Here is a 19,450-nt window from a genome sequence, read left to right on the forward strand (position 1 = left end):
ATGGTTGTCCTGATGCGTAGAGCAGTATTTTCTTTTTCTTTTGTTCTTTTCGTTATCTTTGTGTGTGTTTTTTTGTCTCAGTTTAGTTTATTTTTTCGGTGCGTGTTTCATCCTTTTCGAAGAGAGTTTAAAGAAGTGAAGCCTATATCTCTACACACGTGGTCTGTCTGGACTCATTTTGTCACCATTTTCACACACACACACACACACACATGTGTATATATATATAGATTTCCATTAATACACTCACAAATAGAAAAGCCCTTCAACTGTGACTTCAGCCGCCTTCTTTTTTACACACCCATCCACTGGAGCTCAATAAAATACCCACACAACTGAAGAGCATTGTGTGCAAACTTCTTCTATGTGCAGTGTGGGAAAGCAACACTGATGGCTAGGAAGAAGTTGGAATCCTAATGTCCCTCCAAGCAAGTGGATGGGCTAGGAGGACGGAGATGGTGAATTTCCACACTGCTCAGGGTGGATTGAGAAGGGGGAAAGAGAAGGGAGGCCACAATAGTCAACCTCTCTCACGTTAACCCAAACGTGACTCGCGGTGAAAAACAGTTCAACAGTGCTCGGCAACTCTGCAAACCCAAACAGATCTGCACACTAACAGTCACACATATATAATACACAAACTATAGAAGTAACTGCACTTTTCGATGGGGAAAATGCCAGTAGTTACTATAGCGAGGTCAAACCGGGTTGAAAGCGGCAGCAGCAGGGAGGGGAAGGGAGTTGCTGCAGACGTCCGGCAAAGTTGCAGGGAGTGGGCAGGAGTGGGGGGTTCATCCGGCTAGAAAGAGATAGAACTAAACCAGGCTTGCGTCGCTTCACGGGGCAGCAGCTCGCAGGATGTGATCATGCGTAGAGCAGAGGAAAAGCCGCCTGCCTGGTAGGAGGGAGGTCGGAAGAGGCCAGCGAGGCGGTAGAATAGGGGGCGAGAAACGGGCGAGGCGTAGAGTTAGAGAGTTGGGATGGTCGTCCATGGGGAAGGAAGGAAAGTATAGAAGCGCGATGTGGGCAGCAGCGGGCCAGGCCAACTAGAAAACCACAGCCTTCATAACCCCCGCGGCCTCGGCCACTCCACCAAAATCTTGCGGTTCAAACTGTTTGTGTTTTGTTTTGTTTTTTTTGTTTCTCACTGTCTGGGTTCCGACCCCTCTTCTTCACCACGCCGTGCCAATTGTCCCTCTTCCAGCTCCACTCCCCTCTTGTCTCCTTGCTGCTCTTCTGCTCCTTCGCCTTCCACGCCCACTGCTGTGCTCTCTCTCTGCTTCAAGCTCATCCATATCACCGCTCCCTGACTTGCGGACGTAACCTCAGAACTTCAGGACTTGCCGATCTGCTCGTCTGCACCCGACGCGCTCCCCCAGCTGGCTAGTCGTTTGATTCTGGTGAGCAGATTCATCGCGATGGTCTGAGTAGTTCTGCTGTGTGCGAATGGGGTGTTGAACAATTGGGCATCCCTTACTCGTTGAATTCGATCTACGTAAGGATGATGCGAATGGTGACAAGTCGGTCTGAAGTGTAGACGACGGTAGGTTTGGTTCAGGTCAAGGGAACAGGAGGGTGGTTTTTTTTTTCTTTGCATGGATGGTGTTTGGAACTTGGGATGCGAGGTTGGTTTGGGATGCGCATACTGTGTTACAGTCGTCAGGTGAGGTTTATAGATCACTTTGATTGGCCGAGGATCGTCTTAAAACTTAACCGGTTGCTGAAGGAGTATCGCTTGGTGGCAACGGCGAGCTGCTCTTTGAGCGAAGTGTGCTCGTGCAGATTATTTATATGTAAATATTCTGTTGGATTACTGCTTTAGTTGTGTAGAAGCTAGAGCGTTGGGCGAGGGGGGCGCTTCCTGGTAGCTGTCAGATACGCCGACGTAGATTCTGTGCTCGGAAGGGGAGGCGCTGGGTCCGGTGATACCCCGTGAGTGTCGGCTGTGAGGAGCTTTAAGGCTAGCTATTGTCCTGTCTTCGTCGTGGCATTAGGGGCCTTTAGGTGTGTAATTTTAGTGGATGGAGAGGGGTGAGAGGTGGAGTCGCAGATCAGATAGATGCAATTGGCTTGATGTAAAGCCGTGCACCGTGCGCATTGTTCTTGACTAGCGTGGCTCCTAATTCTTCAAACTGTGCACCTGGTTGTTGAATTTCATGGTCGCTTGTGCACATTCTCACACGTGCGAGGTGTTCGCGTAGGCGTGCAGCAGGTTGATGACTCCGCGCTCCGCACGAGCTGCAATTATTCCGTAATCTGCGGACCCCTTCAGGAAACCGGAAAGTTTCAGAGTAAGTGAGAAGACGGACATGCGAGTTGCAGCAGCACAGGATCTTTGGTATTCTATGCGAAAGTCCCACAAATTCAAAGGTCTGAAGCTCAAGGATTTGTGCGTCCTGTCCTCTCTTCCTCGTCGTCGGAAAATCTTACATCTTGCAATTAGACTTTCCTGTACCTATTCTTCCATGTGGGACATGATCTGATTGCAAACTCCTCGCTGTGCTCACCTTCTCTCTTCAGACCTTGGCTAGCCACGGTTGCTGGTTTCTAGTTCGCTCGTGACGCTTAGATTCGAAACTTCTATAATCCATCCGGGTTGCAATTAATAGTTCTTTTTTCTTTTCTATTGTTCCTTTTTGGTGACATAGGCACCCGCCTGTAACCTTTGGATCTAGTGGAATGAAACACAATTTGCACCAGGTTGCTTATATCCTCTCTTTCTCTCTCTCTCTCCCTCTCCCAACCTGGACTTGACGTGACTTCCGTGACGACTCCTTAGTGCTCAAGGTTAGAGCTCCGCTTACGACCGAGCCTAGAAATTCCTGTCTGAGCTGATCCCGTGTTTCTTGCTGATTAAGAATCATTCCGCCTTTTCCGTGGGTCATGCACTTGAAGTCCTTCTCTTTTGAAGGTCCCGCCAGTTCGTCAGTCTCTCATCCCCCGAAGACTCCTTATTTCATGTGAGTTGGGACTCTCACTTGTAGCGATCCATTCTTTTGGCTCTGAAGACAGGCTATGATCCTCAAACACTTTCCTTACTGGCCTTCCTCCCTGCAATTTTCCACCGGTGTCGTTAGCAGAAAAATCGAGGTCGCTCTTGAAATTACGCTCGTGATCGCTGGTATTCATTCTTTGCATGGCAAGCATGTGCAACGTTTCCAAAATTGTAGGCATTCGACAGGATTGCAATATGGAGCTCCCACCCGGTTTCCGTTTCCACCCCACGGACGAAGAGCTCGTGACCTTCTACCTAGCTAATAAGGTCAGGGACCCTCGTTTCGAAGTGAGGACTATCTGCGTGGTGGACTTCAACGAATGTGAGCCGTGGGACCTTCCAGGTAACTCAATCCCTCAATCCCTTCGAAATCATTTGAATTAATGTGATGTGCGCCGATCTTTGCGTGTGTGGACGAATTAATATCGACTTTGGGCTGAGGTTTGGTTTCCTGGGTGGGTGACGATTGCGCAGGGAAAGCGAAGGTAGGGGAGAAGGAATGGTATTTTTACAGTCTTCGGGACCGGAAGTATCCAACTGGAACGCGAACCAACCGAGCCACGAAGACAGGCTACTGGAAGGCCACTGGCAAAGACAGGGATGTCATGAACTCCGGCACTCATTCGCTGGTGGGCATGAAGAAGACGCTAGTTTTTTACATGGGACGCGCTCCTCGCGGCGTGAAGACCAACTGGATCATGCATGAATATCGGCTGGAGCGCGACTCCACAAGTCGCTTCCACGGCCAGCAATCCCTTGGACCCAAGGTCTATCCATCCCTTCAATTCTCTTAGAGTTAGCGTATTTCTGCTCTCTCATGTGATCAATGCACTGCACACATGCTATTGAATGCTTCTTTTGAAGGGAGTTTTTTAACATCGATATGCACTGCTGGTGGCGAACTGCAGCAAGACGAATGGGTGATATGCCGCGTCTTTCAGAAGTTTATCGGCAATAAGAAGTCCGGCGTCACGCATGGTGACTCGCCCTACCAGCTCATCGACTCGCATTCGGCGCTGCAACGTGACAGTTCCCCGAACCCCGCTGTGACGGACTCAGGGGAGTGCGATGCATGCACGGGAACCGATTCATGCTACAATTGCCAAGATAGTTACCCACAGGATGTCTCTTTAGCCCTAGGCGATGTTGCCACTGCGCTCCCTGTCCAGTGGGTGCACACTATGCCCAACTCCAAGGTCCCTGGCTCGATTTCTATGGTCCCCTCAGCTATGGACACCGACAACTTGATGAAGGAGACATACTACAACCAGAACGCGATTAACTCAGGCATGCTGAACCACGCCAGCATCCCGCAGAGCATTTTCGCACATCCGTCGACACCCATGAGGTGCTTCGACAACCTCCTTGGGAACAACCGCATTCGAGCGAAGCAGGAGGCATCCTACACATCAAACGAGGGCGAGGACGAGGCACAAAGCAGTGGGAAGTTGAATCTGGATTGCATTGCTTGGCCCAGCGACAATGTGCTCTACGATCAGGAGATTCCCTGTGATTCTCCTCTGTCGCCATTGCAAACCGTGACCGAGGAGAGTGGCCAACTATCTTGCCTCACAGATGGTACGTTCGGTGATGATCACCAGTCAAGAATGCTCCGCTACCGATGGTATTCTAGCCTTCCAGAGGTGGCCGGATGCATCGATGGGCTTCAACCTGAGTGGGCTTACTGAGGCCAAGATTGCAGCGGTGGCTTAGGTCTGCAAACCCCAACTTGGAGACGGGGTTTAACAACAAAATGTACAAATGATTTTACACAGGTTTATGTAGTGAAGGATTTGATTACGGAAGGAGTCCCTATGGACGGGCCATAATCTATGTGGGCGCGGGACGTGTACATAACGGGATTGGGCAGTAGCTGTAGTGTAAAAATTTAACCACCACGACAGGGGTATGGGTACATTGGCAACAAATTTTGGGTTGAATGAGCGACGATGGGAACGATGAGCGTGATGGAGATCAACCGCGAAGATCGAGTGTCTCCGAAGAGACCAGAACTACCTCGAGAATTTTTTCCCAATCGGACACGAATCGCATGTCAAGGAAATTCGGAGTTGATTCTGAGAGCCTGCTTGCAGTCTTGTGGCAATCTCATCTGTCGAGCCTCTTGCTGGGTTCCTCACTTTTTAGTTTCCAAACATTCACATGTAATATTTGAGGTTATCCTAGCTTGCTGCGATCGATCGATCGTTGACTTGCTGGCCGAATAGTTGGCCGAACTTAGGGCTAAGATGCGGACACGTCCACTTATTAGGGTTGTGAACAACTATTTTAAATGTGCTCCTGTAAAGCTATTGATTGCTGGAACCATTAGTCTGTACTATTTTCAGCCAAGGCACATCTGTAAGGAGTGATTAGACCACTTGTGGTGAAGTAAAACTATATGATTCGGTTTCTATACACATTTCTGCGCCACTCATTTCTCTGTCGATTCTTCATATTCTCCCGTGTTTGCATCAGGAAGTTGATCCTTGAATCTGCATAGAATTTGTTCCAGGCAGCATCGCTGGATATTAGAAAAAGAAAGTGCCAGGATCTCCCCCAGTCGCTGTCGGCGCGGATTCATCAAATCACCACCAGCCTGGGTGAGATCACGCATCGAAGCGACTCCACTGCATTGCGGGTACAGCAACTCGACAAGCCGTTGACAGCGGCTGAGGCAACTTGTCACAGATTTATCATCGTGACAGATTAGTGGCTGGTAACCATGCGAAGATCGATGTCGCGGCGCCACCAGCACCAGCGGCATCATGGCCGAATGATTCTCTAGCTCAGCTCCCGTGGCTTTTCCCCATCCTTTTCGATAAAAATTCTAGCCACGGCCAGTGCATGCAAAATTCCCGCTGCCTGCTGTGCCCGACCGTCCATGCAACACACCCAATGAAGAAGTTCCCTCGAGACTGGCAGAATATGCTCACGGCGTCAAAGAATCTATTCCGTTGACTTTCACCTTCCGCAACAACTTGCCATCATCCACAGTGACTCCCAATGATTTCATGACCGCTCACAACATGCAGGGAATCATTCTGTGGAGAAAAAGTTGCCAGAATTATGCGCAACTGGGGGCTGCTGACAAGCTCTCACCTCTCAGATTTTCCCACACCCTACGACCCACCCACGCCTATGACAGCAGTGAATGCGGCAGCAAGCTTGATATCACTCCTGTGTACAGTACGATACCCGCACTCCTTTCAGACAGTGCAGGCTTTTTGGCATGCAGGTGCCGAGGCATCCAGATCTTTTGCTTGCTCATACGTGGTCATCTTCCTCCTTTCGATACGACATATGGGTTAGTTCCGGAGGCTAATGCTGTATCAAAGAAGCGTATATCTTTTTGAGTTTGCAGTTAGCTGTGCGTGAAAGCCTGGTATATGCAGGCACCGCAAGGCGCGTGACGTCGTGCTCATTCCTCCCCGGGATTGCTCCTGGGGCTAAGCTGCGGAACGTGGTGGGGACGCAGAGGTGCATGTGTGCAATAGAGCCCACCATTCCGCCGCCTCATTGTTCACACCAGCAGCAAGATCCGAAGATGTGGTGCGCGATCGTCGTCACCTCCGCCGCGGACGCACACGAAACATGATTCTCCCATCCCTTCGCCTGGCTTTGCGTCTCAGTCTCATGTTTATCTTGTGCTTCGGCGTCGCCGCCGACACGCCAGTGCTCCAACACCTCCACCCCATAGCTCTCTCTCTCTCTCTCTCTCTCTCTCTCTCTTGATACGTTGCCGCTGCAAAACAACTGCATTAATAAACAAACAAACAAACAAACAAACAAATAACAACAACAGCTTCAAGAAAACAAACAGAACACAGAAGAACGATGCGAACTAGTGTCAAAATTGTGGACATTAGCACTTGGTTTATCATTAGCCTGACTGTCATTGTGATGGAATGGTATTTTCTGTCTGTTTGTACATGTGTATATGTATATATATATATATATATATATATATACGAGATGAAATATTAAAGTATGCAAAGAGAAGTGATAAGTAAGAGCAAATTCAGTTGAAGTACAGATTTTCTTTGCATGGTGTACAAAGCTGGATCTCATGGCATTGACCTCTTCTTCCTCCTCATCATAATAATGTAGAGAGAGAGGTTGGTGATTGTCAAAATGAGATGATGTTGCATGAAAAGGTACACTTTCAATGAGGATATGGCATTCGAGAGCTTCGCACAGATTCCTGATGTGCCATATCTTTTGGTGTAAATGCACATCATTCCACTGTGACTTCTTTTGCCTCCCTCCTCTTACTTCTTTTCTAGGAGTTTTTATTTACTTATTTATTTATTTTGTGTTTGTTTGTTTGTTCAATATTCTTTAAAGATCTTTCTCAAAGTTGGAATACTAAGAACATATGGGCACAATTGTCTTTGTATCCCTTCTTGAACAGATGATGAGACATGAGAAGAGGTGAAGTAGTAAGTCAATACAAGCCAAAAATGTAATGTTACTTTTGGCTTGTTTAAAAAAAATTGTATTCTATTATCACTATTTATCTGAAACTTTATATTTCACAAAAAAATATTTAATTGCTTACAATATTATAAGTACATAAATTCTAAAATGAGAATTTCATACTTAATATCCAAGCAGCAGAAAGATAAATGTTCATAATTGGACCAAGTAATACCATTTCATTACAATAACAGTAAGGGTAGTGATAAATCATGTGCTGATGTATGTTTGGTATTGCCTGTTATTTTTGGCTTTTTATTTGCCAAAAGACAAGTATTCCAAGGGCTAATACAATAATACATCACATTATGGCTGTTATAAATTGCTTCAAATAATATCATGTTTAATATAAAATTTTACATATAAAATTCATGTGTTTTAAATGTTGAACTTTTGCAGAAGTAGAAAAGCAAAGAACTGAAAAGCAACAAAAATAAAAATAAAAAACAAAACAAAAAGAAATACCACTTCTATTGAAAAACATTTGACCACAACATTATCAAGATTTTGGAAAAATATATTTTAGAAGTATTTGTAGAAATTAGGTTGTAGAAGGCTATTTTATATTTGAAGCTTATTAAAGTGATTTGGATTGTACTTATCCAAAAAAAATTACTTTATTTTAGTAAAAATAGGATACAATTAAATAGATTAATTGTAAAAAAAAGATATATTTTTTTCAATACTTAATAACCAATTAAAGTTTAGAAAACAAGAATAAAAAACTTTAAGAGTATAAAATATTCTAATTTATACAACATCTTTTTTTAAAAAAACTCTTTACTATATAAGTTTCACAGATCAAAGTTTTATACTGATATTAGAGAGTTTCAAACATGGCTTTTTTTGGGTAATATTTCACTTGTAATATTTGCTCTAAGTATCTTGAGATATTTCACCAAATCATATATCTTGCAAAGTGGGTGATTTTGAAATTAAAATAGCAAAAAAAAAGATGGATCAAATATCAAAAACTATGTTGCTTACCTCAACTCTCTTTTTTCTTTCACTCCATGCTACACCTCCTAACACTTTGCCTTGGCGCTTTAAAAAATAGTAGATCTTTTCAGATTTAAAAATATTGACTACTTTTGCACTTAATAAGGAATTTTATAAATTATTTAAAGAATAATGCCAATAAGTTGATATCAAGTTTCAAGACCATTTTTTTAAATTTGATGATATAAGAGAACATCTAATAATTCATGATGCAATCAACAATTTTTATTTCATATTCTTTTAAAATCCTATATTTAAATTATACAATTAGATTTTGAATTATTTTATAAATGAGTATAATGCCAAATTTTGCCAAATATCAAGAATGTTGCAAAAGAGCTTTTAGATGGTATTTTCATTCATTAAAGACCACTTTGTTTTTAGTAATAAGAGCCATTGCCCACAAACCAATATTGCTTAGCAATTGACTTTAGCATTAGAGTATCTTAAGTCAAAGGAGAATAGAGCTATCATTGAAAAAAATAAATTATATAGGATATTGATAATAGCATCTTGTACCTCTTTATTAATTAAGTAATTTATGATATTTTTTTATTCCAAAAATAGTACCAATAATGGCCAAATACTACTCAAAGGCTTTAAATTAGCCAATCTTTCAACCTACTTGGCTTCAAACATTGCATTGGACTTATCAATGGGACATAATTCTCCTTGAGCTAGCATCCAAAAAATAACAAAGATGCAATCTTTGACAAGAAAAAGAAGTATTCTATGAATACACAAATCATTTATAACATTAACCACCATATCATTGATTTATTGATTAATTGGCTTGGATCTTGTACATATGCAATAATATTAATAAAGATAGAAATATTCAAAAAACTTAATTAATACTTTGATTATAGATAGTACTTGTTGCCTAACTTGGCTTATGGTGTGAATCAAATCATTATTTTTAGCTACAAGTTTTTAGCCAAAAAATAAAGGATCAATAAAAAGTTTAATTATTGTTTGGCTAAAATATAAGTATTATAGACATATTTATTTTATTAATTATCTAAATAATATACATAGATAAAAATAAATTACTATCTATCTAAAAATTACATATCTAACTTTAAAAAGTGAATGGATTATCTCACTTCTATTATTATATTTCAAACATTGTCAACCACTTACTTTTAAACTAACATTCTTTGTTATCTAAAATCTTGAATTTTTTTCTTAAAGAGCAAAGATCACACTTCTTTATAGAAATTTCTATTTGACATTAGAAGTTGCGGATTACTATCCTCTATTTGATTTGTGGATTTATTAAGTTATTTGAAATGGAAGAAAAAATCATGGATGCTATTGTCAAAGACATGAATTAAAAAATGATGCATAAACCAATGAAATATGTATCAAGGAAAGAGTGACAAAATAGAAATAAGGAAGTACATATATTAAAAATAAATTGGAATGGCTTATTACCAAAAGACAAGAAAACTTAAGACTCTTGAAACTAGGCTTGAAGCAAGAAAGGAATTGATAAGAAAGAAGAGGGCTTCATTCTTGTCTCTATATATACTATCTAACTAGGGGCTACGTGGCGATATTTTATATGACCTCCAATATGTGTTGACTTTGTAGAACACATGCCTTGACTTATAAGATAAGTTTTTCTACGTGTAGGCTACATAGTTAGCTTCGTCTTCATGCTAACAATATATGTGGCACATGGCCAAGTTTTTCACCACTTTTTTAACCTAAAAAGTCAATTATAGATACTTATAAAGTCAAAGTACATCTATGAAGCTTATATAGAAGATATTATAGAATTAATTTATTTTTACCTACTTCTACTTATTTTTACATATTTATATAGGTAAATACTGGCTTACAAGTATATGTCTGTGACATTATCCTTCCTTTTAGGGACAAGTTCTACGAGGAGCGGTCATCGTATGTTGAGAAAATCTATGATGTGATGAATTGTATTTGCTACATACTCAGATCTTTGTTTTCTTCAAAAATGGTTGATAGGGCATCTTAACCATCAATAGTGTCCCATACTTGGGCAAAAAAACCACCCTGTTATTTCATCATTGTTGAGGCCTTCATAACTTCATTCAAATAAAATATTTGAAACATCATGAGGAATTGTTTCTACCTCTAATAAAATTACCAAATATTGGGAGTCTCTTTGAAGGTCATGATACCAAACGCCTTATATCTTATCATCTATTTGATGAAAAATATATCATTCTTGAGTATCTTCATCTCTATTGCATCATCTTCAAGGTTGTGACAATTGCAATGTCTAATCTGACAGGTCAACAAATGAAGGTTCTTGAGTTGAATCCATTCGTTGTTGGTTCTCCATCTCCTTAGCATCACAATTACAAAGAAGCTACAAACAAGAATTGAAAGTAGAATGGTATCTTGCCTAGATTTTTTTTTTTTTTTTTTTTTTTTTTTTTTTTAATATGAAAAGTTTTTATCTTAATTTTGATGGATGTCGTCGATAAAAAGCCTCCACCACCTTTTTTGCATTTGTAAGATTCTTTATTGGCTCCCATATGCATTAACTAATATCATATCTATGCCAATGGATAAGATATTTTAATTTATTTCAACGCCACCTTGAATCTTTTCTTGCTTCTAGTCTAGTTTCAAGAGTCTCTAGTTTTCTTGTCTTTTACCAATAGCCATTCCAGTTTCTTTCTTAATATACATATCAAGTTATTTCTATTTTGTCATCTTTCTTTGAGAGAAGTGTCACTCGTTTATTTGTCTTTATCATGTTCTTGTTCTTGACAGATTGACAAGAGTACACTTACAATATGAGAGCTTTGTCTAATCTTGATTAAGAGTGGATTACTCTTTTTTCTTGATAAGACATAAGCATATTAGAAGTTGCGGATTACCCTCTTCTAAACTGATATTATCCTTAGTATTTTCTTTGTTCTCAAGTCCTCCCTTCTATTTTGATTTGAGCGATATTAGACATCATGTCCCTTCTAATATAGTGGAATGTACTTCCAGTATTAGAGAACCAAGAATTATCCTACCCAAGAAGTTTGATGGCACCAGATCAAAGTTTAGAGGATTTATCAATCAAGTACAACTTGTGATTGAACTTCAACTCCAAAGCTATCCAACTCCATGATGGCAAGTTAGATTCATTAGTATGCTTCTTTCACGTTAAACATTATCATGGTTTTTATCTTTTTTTAAACAATGAGATCCAATATTGGATAGTTTAGATGCTTTTTTGGTGGAGTTTTGATCCATGTATAGAGAACATGATATAATTTGTGTTGCAATCAATTAGACTCATATTTTGCGACAAGAAAATCGATCAGTAACGTTGTACACTTCACAGTTTTGAAAACTTACAATTGATATGAAGTGGAATGGTGCTGCACTTATTAGCCAATTTCTCCATAAATTACAATATGAGGTAAAAAAATTAATGCTCAACTTATCTGATCTTCAAACATTGAATCAAGCAATTGACTTTGTTGTGAAGTGCGACAATCATCTTTTTGAATTTCGATCTGAGAACTGTACAAGTGGACCTCAACATTACTATAATTCAATGGCAATACCAACATCTATTCAATACATACATTCAAAAGTAGAGGATATGTAAACTGATGTGGTACATTTCAAACTTTTTATTGAGCAAGAAAAGACTCGTCGTCGTCAAGAATATTTGTGCTTATATTGTGGAGAACCTAAACACACTACTCAATATTGTCCAAAAAAATGACGCAACCATAAAATGAGGAGTACGGCAATCAAAGAAGATAGCATGTCAGAAAACAAATTTGTCCAGCTACAATAGGGACCGTGCGGCTGGAAACATGTAAAATGCCTACTGAAGGTCTTATCCTCTCCTCAGAATCCTCTCCATATTTTACAATAAATATTATTCTAGGACCTAAATATCTCAAAGCCTCTGCCTTGCTAGATTTAGGAGCCTCAGCTTGTTTCTTAGATGAAAAATTTGCTAAAAGATATAGCATATTTTTAATAAAGAAAACTAAACTTGTTCATGTAGAAGTCATAGATGGTCGTCCGTTGTCTTCAAGAGATGTTACTCATGAAACCCTTCCTATAGAAATAACAACTAATGGTCATAGTAGTTTTATAATATTTAATATCATTAGAGTTCTTTCTAATCCAGTCATTTTAGATTTATCATGGCTAGAGAAATATAATCCTAAAATAGATTAGACTTCTTATAGTCTTGAATTTTCTGAAAGTATAACTAAGAGTGTAGTTAATCAAGTAGAAAGTCATAAGTTTAGTATAATTAAACCTATATTTGTAGGTGCAAGTACTTTTTTGCATGCTGCAAAAGATAGATCACCTTGTGTCATTTATGCCACACCTGTTTCTATTGGAGGTAAGACTTCAAGTGGCATTCCAAGCCAATATCAAGATTTTTAAGATGTATTTGAGAAAAAAAATGTGGATACTCTTTCAGAACATCGTTCCTATGATTGCTCAATTGACCTTCAAGAAGGAGCACAACCGCCATTTGGACCAATCTACAATTTATCTCAAAATGAGTTGACTGAACTCAAGGAGTATATTGAAGAAAATCTAGCCAAGAATTTCATACGCCATTCTAAATCTCCAACAGGAGCTCCAATTCTATTTGTGAAGAAAAAAGATGGATCATTGCGGATGTGTGTTGATTATCCAGCACTCAACAAAATCACTATCAATAATAGGTACCCACTACCTTTGATATCTGGATTTTTGATCAGTTGAATCAAGCTAAGATCTATACAAAAATAGATCTATGGGGAGTATATAATTTGGTACGCATCAAAGAAGGAGATGAATGGAAGACTACGTTTCGAACAAGATATGGATATTTCGAATACAATGTCATGCCTTTTGGACTTACAAATGTACCAGCAGCATTCCAACATCTAATGAATGATGTCTTTTGGGAGTTTTTAGATGATTTTATTGTCTGTTACCTAGATGACATCTTAATCTATTCTAAGAACCCAAAAGAACATGAACTTCATGTTTGCCAAGTATTACAAAAACTAAGACATGCAGGATTCTATGCCAAGATAGAAAAGTATGTGTTTCACACTACTCAAGTCGACTTCTTAAGATACATCATTTCAAATGATGGACTTATGATGGATCCTAAGAAAGTTCAAACTATTATGGATTGAAAGATCCCAAAAACAGTAAGAGATGTCCAATGCTTTTTGGGATTTGCCAATTACTATCGGATCTTCATCAAAGACTTCTCTCAAGTTACAGCTCCACTTACACGTTTGACTTGCTAAGACAAACTTCAATGGAATCAAGAAGTAGAAGTAGCATTTGAAGCTTTGAAGACAACCTTTGTTTCTACACCAATCTTGTATTGCGTTGATTTTTTTAAGCCATTTTTTATGGAAACAGATGCATCAGACTTTGCTTTGGGTGCCGTATTATCACAAATGGGAACAGATGACAAACTTCACCCAATAGCTTTTCATTCTAGAAAATTTTTAGCAGTCGAGATCAACTACGAGATCCATGATAAAGAACTTCTTGCAATCATGGATTCATTTCAAGAATGGCGCCATTATTTAGAAGGTGCTTCTAATCCAGACATGGTGTATACGGATCACAAGAATCTTGAATATTTTATATCAGTACGTGTTTTGAATCGTCACCAAGCTTTTTGGAATATATCTTTGTTAAGATTTGAATTCAAGATCACTTATCGACTAAGAAAATAATAAGATTTTTTAGATGTACTCTCTAGACGATCTTATCTTGCACCAAAAGAAGGAGATGTTATTTTTGATCAACAATGGACAATTTTCTTGAAGCCACAACATCTTCATCTTCGAGCAATGAAATCAACACTAACTGTTGATTCAACTTTCATTAAGCAAGTTCAATCAAGTATGTCTTCTGATCCTCTTATTCGTGATATTAAGAAAAATCCTTCAAAGTCTCATGATACTTCCAAGTTTGAATTCAAGAATAATCTACTATATTTTGAAGGATGCTTATATGTTCCAGAAGGTGAAGTTCAATTACGTGTTCTTCAAGCTCGTCATGACTTTCCAACAGCAGGACATTTTGGATACAATAAAACTTTGGAACTAATATCCAAGGACTTTTGGTGGCCACAAATGTGAAAATCAGTCAAAGATTTTGTATAATCTTGTGATGTTTGCTCAAGATTAAAAACTCCTTGTCATCGACCTTATGGACTTCTTCAGCCATTACCCATTCCAGAACAACCATGGTCTTCTATTTCTATGGATTTCATCACGGATCTTCGAATCTCAGATTCTTATGACTCTATATTTGTGATAGTAGATCGTTTTACCGAAATGGCACATTTTGTATCATGTACAAAATCTATCACAGGTGAAGAAATAGCTAAGTTCTTTCTTGACAATATCTATCGTTATTATGGATTATCCAAGGATATTATATCAGATAAAGGAACTCAATTTGTATCAAGATTTTGGCAAACTCTTTTGAAGATTCTAAAAGTGGATATTAAACTATCTTCGCCATTCCACCCTCAAACTGATGGACAAATGAAACGTGTTAATCAAGTTTTGAAGTAGTACTTAAGATGTATCATTAATTACCAATAAGATGATTGGACAACTCTTTTATCATTGGCAGAGTTTGTTTACAATAACACGGTACATTTTTCTACAAAACAAACACCTTTCTTTGCTAATTATGGTTATCATCCATGACTTGATACTTTTGACTTTTCAAAAGTTGATAATCATATTGCGAAAGATTTGGCAATTCATTTGTCAAAGCTACATGCAACGATGAAGGCATAGTTAAAAGAAGCTCAAGAACAACAAAAGATCAATGCGGATGTCTATCGAAAGCAATAACCACCATTCTACATGGGTGATAAGGTATGGTTACTTCATCGTAATAGCAAGACCACTCGTCCTTAAGACAAGTTGGACTATTGAAGGCTTGGACCATTTTCTATTTTTGCTCAAATCAATCCAGTTGCCTATCGTTTACATCTACCAGAGTCAATAAAAATCCATCCAGTATTCCACATGTCTCTTCTTGAACCATACAAGACAATGGACATATCAAGAAGAAGATAAGCTCTACTTCTTTTTATAGAAGTAGACAATAATGAAGAATTTGAAGTAGAAGAAGTCTTAGATTCAAGGTGGCGCTGAAATAAATTGGAATATCTTGTCCATTAGTACGGATATGATATTAGTGAATGTACATGAGAGCCAGTAAAAAATCTTACAAATGCAGCAAAGGCGATGGAGGCTTTTCATCGACGACATCTATCAAAATCAAGATGAAAATCTTCTTTATAAAAGAAACAAGATCTAGGCAAGATAACATTCTACTTTGAATCCTTGTTTGTAGCTTTTTTGTAGTTGTGACAGTTAGGAGATGGAGAACCAACAACCAGTGGATTTGACTCAAGAGCCTTCGTTTGCTGACCTATCGGATGAGATATTACGATTGTCACAACCTTCAAGATGATGCAATCGAGATGAAGATCTTCAAGAATAATATGTTCTTCCTTGAATAGATGGCAAGATACAACACGTTTGATATCACGACCTTGGAAGAGACTCTCAATGTTTGGTGATTTTATTAGAGGTAGGAACAACTCCTGATGGTATTTCAAATATTTTATTTGAAGGAAGTTATGAAGGCTTCAACAACGATCAAATAACTAGGTGGTCTTTTGGTTCTGATATGAGACACAATCGATAGTTGAGAGGCCCTATCAATCATCTTCGAAGTGAATAAAGATCAGAGTATGTGGCAAATACAATTTGTCACATCATAGATTTCCTCAACATATGATGACTGCTTTTCGTGGAACTCATCCCTAGAAGGGAGGGTAATGTCATGGACATACACATATAAGCCAATAATTACACATATAAGTAGGTAGAAATAAATAAAAGTAGGTAAAAATAAGTTAATTCTATAATATTTGCTATGAAAGCCTCCTAGAAGCTTTATAGATGTTGCTTTGATTTTATAGGTGACTTTAATTGACTTTTTGGATTAAAAACATGGTCAAAAAGTTGGCCATGTGCCACACATGTTCTAGCTTGAAGACCAAACTAACTATGTGGCCCACACGTAAAAAAACTTGCCTTGTAAGTCAAGGCATGTGTTCTACAAAGTCAACATATATGTGAGGTCTTATAGAACATCGCCATGTAGCCCTTAGTTAGATAGTATACATAGAGATAAAAGTGAAGCCCTCTTTACTCTTGTCAACTATTTTCTTGCTTCTAGTCTAATTTCAAGGGTCTCTAGTTTTCTTGTCTTTTGGCAATAACCATTCCAGTTTCTTTCTTAATACACGTATTGAGTTATTTCTATTTTGTCATCTTTCTTTGAGAGAAGTCTCACTTGTTTATTTTTCTTTATGAAGTTCTTATCCTTGACACATCTTTCCATTTGATATTAGTTACAAGTTGTCAAAATTGTGAAGCATATAATATTACAAATCGATTACCTTATTGCAAAATATAGATCTTGTTGGTTGTAACATGAGTTGTATTATGTTTTCCACACATGGATCAAAATTTTGTCAAAAATGCTTCTTGATTATCTAATATTAGATCTTGTTGTTCAAGAAAAGATGAAAATCATGATAGTGTTGAACTTCAAAGAAGTGTGCCAATGAATCTAACTTGTGATCCTAAAGTTGGATAGATTTGAGGTTGAAGTTCAATCACAAGTTATACTTGATTGATATATCCTCAAAATTTGGATCTTGTACCATTAAACTTCTTGGACAAAGTAATTCTTGGTTCTCTAATACTTCAAGGATGTTACACCATAGATAGAAGGATATGATTTGATATAGATGTTGAAGCAACTCTAATTATCTTTATATCCTTACTTCCTGCCATTCTTGTTGATCCTTCTGGTGGTAAGCTAAATTGATGCATTGCAACCATCAACTCCCTCAATTGCTCTTACATTTGTGCCATTATATTCTTCATTTCAACAAGCTCTGCCATCATAACACTTAGAAAAATATCTAATATTACTCAAGATAAGTAGAAGAAAGGACTTGAGAACAAAGAAAATACTAAGAATGATATCAATTTTGAAGAATATGCTTATGACTTATCATGAAAAAGGGATAATCTACTCTTAATGAAGACAAGACAAAGCTTTGATATTGTAAATGTATTCCTGTCAATCTGTCAAGGACATAAACTAAAAGATAATGTATAAATCAATGAAATCTGTGTCAAAGAAAGAGTGACAAAATAGAATTAAGGAAGTATGTATATTAAAAAGAAACTGGAATGGCTTATTGTTAAAAGACAAGAAAACTTGAAACTCTTGAAATTAGACTAGAAACAAGAAAAAAGTGGCAACAATGAAAGAGGCTTCACTCTTGTGTCTATATATACTATCTAACTAAGGGCTACATGGCAATGTTCTACATGACCTCCAATATGTGTTGACTTTGTAGGACACATGCCTTGACTTACAGGGCAAGTTTTTCTACATATGGCCCAATTAGTTAGCTTGGTCTTCAAACTAACAATATATATGGCACATGGCCAACAAATTGATCACTTTTCTAATCCAAAAAGTCAATTATAGACACCTATAAAGTCAAAGCATCATCTAAAAAGCTTCTAAGAAGCTTCTATAGAAGATATTATAGAATTAATTTAGTTTTATTTACTTCTACTTACTTCTACATATTTATACAAGTAATTATTAGCTTACATGTGTATGTCCGTGACAACTATATTTGGTGGAAGTAAGAATAGATTTGTAACTATTACAGATCTTTATAAGTTTGTCAATACTCTTAAGGTAGAAATTTCATACATCACCAATGTCAATTATAGAAGTACTATTTCTATATCTATAGAAGAAGGCTAGATTCTATATGAAAAAGTTATGTAATTGAAGGAAAGAAGTAGATTGATCTTATAACCAAATCTAAAAAAACTTGCTTCTACAAGCATAAGGAAGAGAAGGATTAATATTCTTGAGAAGTTTAATGGAACAAGATCATAATTTTGAGGATTTATGTAATAAATCAAGTTCTATCTAAGGTTGTATCCTTTATAATACCTTGATGGATTTATTCAAGTTAAGTTTATATATTTATTTATATGAAAGTATTCTCTCTTGTTTTGTATCTTTGATGGAAAAGAATTCAAAGCTCTTTTATGATTTGAATTTATTCTTAAAAGTATTTACAACTACATTTGGAGAAAATAAGCAAGAAAGAATAATAAAGATTAAGTTTTTATCTTTACAATAAGAATCACAGTTATATGCAATGTAAATTGGAATGATAAAGTTTTTATCAGTTAATTTTGATATGGATTGAAGAATGATGTCAAAGATTTGTTATTGAAAATGCTAAAAGTAAATTCTTTAGAACAATATATTGCTTAAACCATTGCATAAGAAAATCAACTACTTAAATGACATCAAGAACAAAAATTTGGTTGCAAAAGAATAAATCAAGTAATAAGAGCAACTCCTAAGTTTTTAGAAAATTATTCATCAAGATCAAAATTAATACAAATTAATATAATATAATTAAAACCTCTCATTAAGCAAGAAAAGACTTAATATTGTAAAGACGGTGTTGTAATACGTGAAGTCTTGCTTGAGAATGATCCAGGCACCTAGTTGTAGAAGGAAGAATGAAAATTATAATAACAAAATCCTAATTCTAATAGAATATTAACAATGCTCTAATTAGACCATAAGAATAGTAAGCAAGCTTAATCAAATTCAAAGAAACCTCAGAGAAATTTCAAATAAATAATAAGAATTCTTAAAGAGTAATTTTATGATCACAAATATCACTCAAATACATCCCAATTCAATCTTTATTTAATTCTAGTCAAAATCCTATTGAACTTCATTCAAACTTTGGGCCAAAACTAATTAAATCTTAAATCCTAATAAAATCCTAAACCCTAAATCCTAAATCAAATCCCAACCAAATCCTAAACCAAATCCTAATCAAAT

At 37.5% G+C, this 19,450-nt stretch overlaps 1 protein-coding gene across 2 annotated transcripts; it reads left to right on the forward strand.

Moving 5' to 3' along the window:
• Positions 1 to 1,051: 1,051 nt before the first annotated feature.
• LOC112278384 (NAC domain-containing protein 59) lies at positions 1,052 to 5,410 on the forward strand. Of its 2 annotated transcripts, none has more exons than XM_090247498.1 (4): positions 1,052 to 1,400; positions 2,202 to 3,338; positions 3,470 to 3,762; positions 3,904 to 5,410. In XM_090247498.1, exons 2-4 carry the CDS (start codon positions 3,137 to 3,139, stop codon positions 4,681 to 4,683), a joined length of 1,275 nt encoding a protein of 424 aa, XP_090103624.1. In that variant the 5' UTR covers positions 1,052 to 1,400; positions 2,202 to 3,136; the 3' UTR covers positions 4,684 to 5,410. The 2 variants fall into 2 exon arrangements, with proteins under 2 accessions (XP_090103624.1, XP_024367537.1); XM_024511769.3 differs by having other exon boundaries at positions 1,057 to 1,400; positions 2,210 to 3,338.
• The last annotated feature ends 14,040 nt before the right edge of the window (positions 5,411 to 19,450 follow it).

The sequence above is a fragment of the Physcomitrium patens genome, chromosome 25, assembly GCF_059467195.1.
Source record: "Physcomitrium patens ecotype Gransden chromosome 25, ASM5946719v1, whole genome shotgun sequence".
Classification (NCBI taxonomy): Eukaryota; Viridiplantae; Streptophyta; class Bryopsida; order Funariales; family Funariaceae; genus Physcomitrium; species Physcomitrium patens.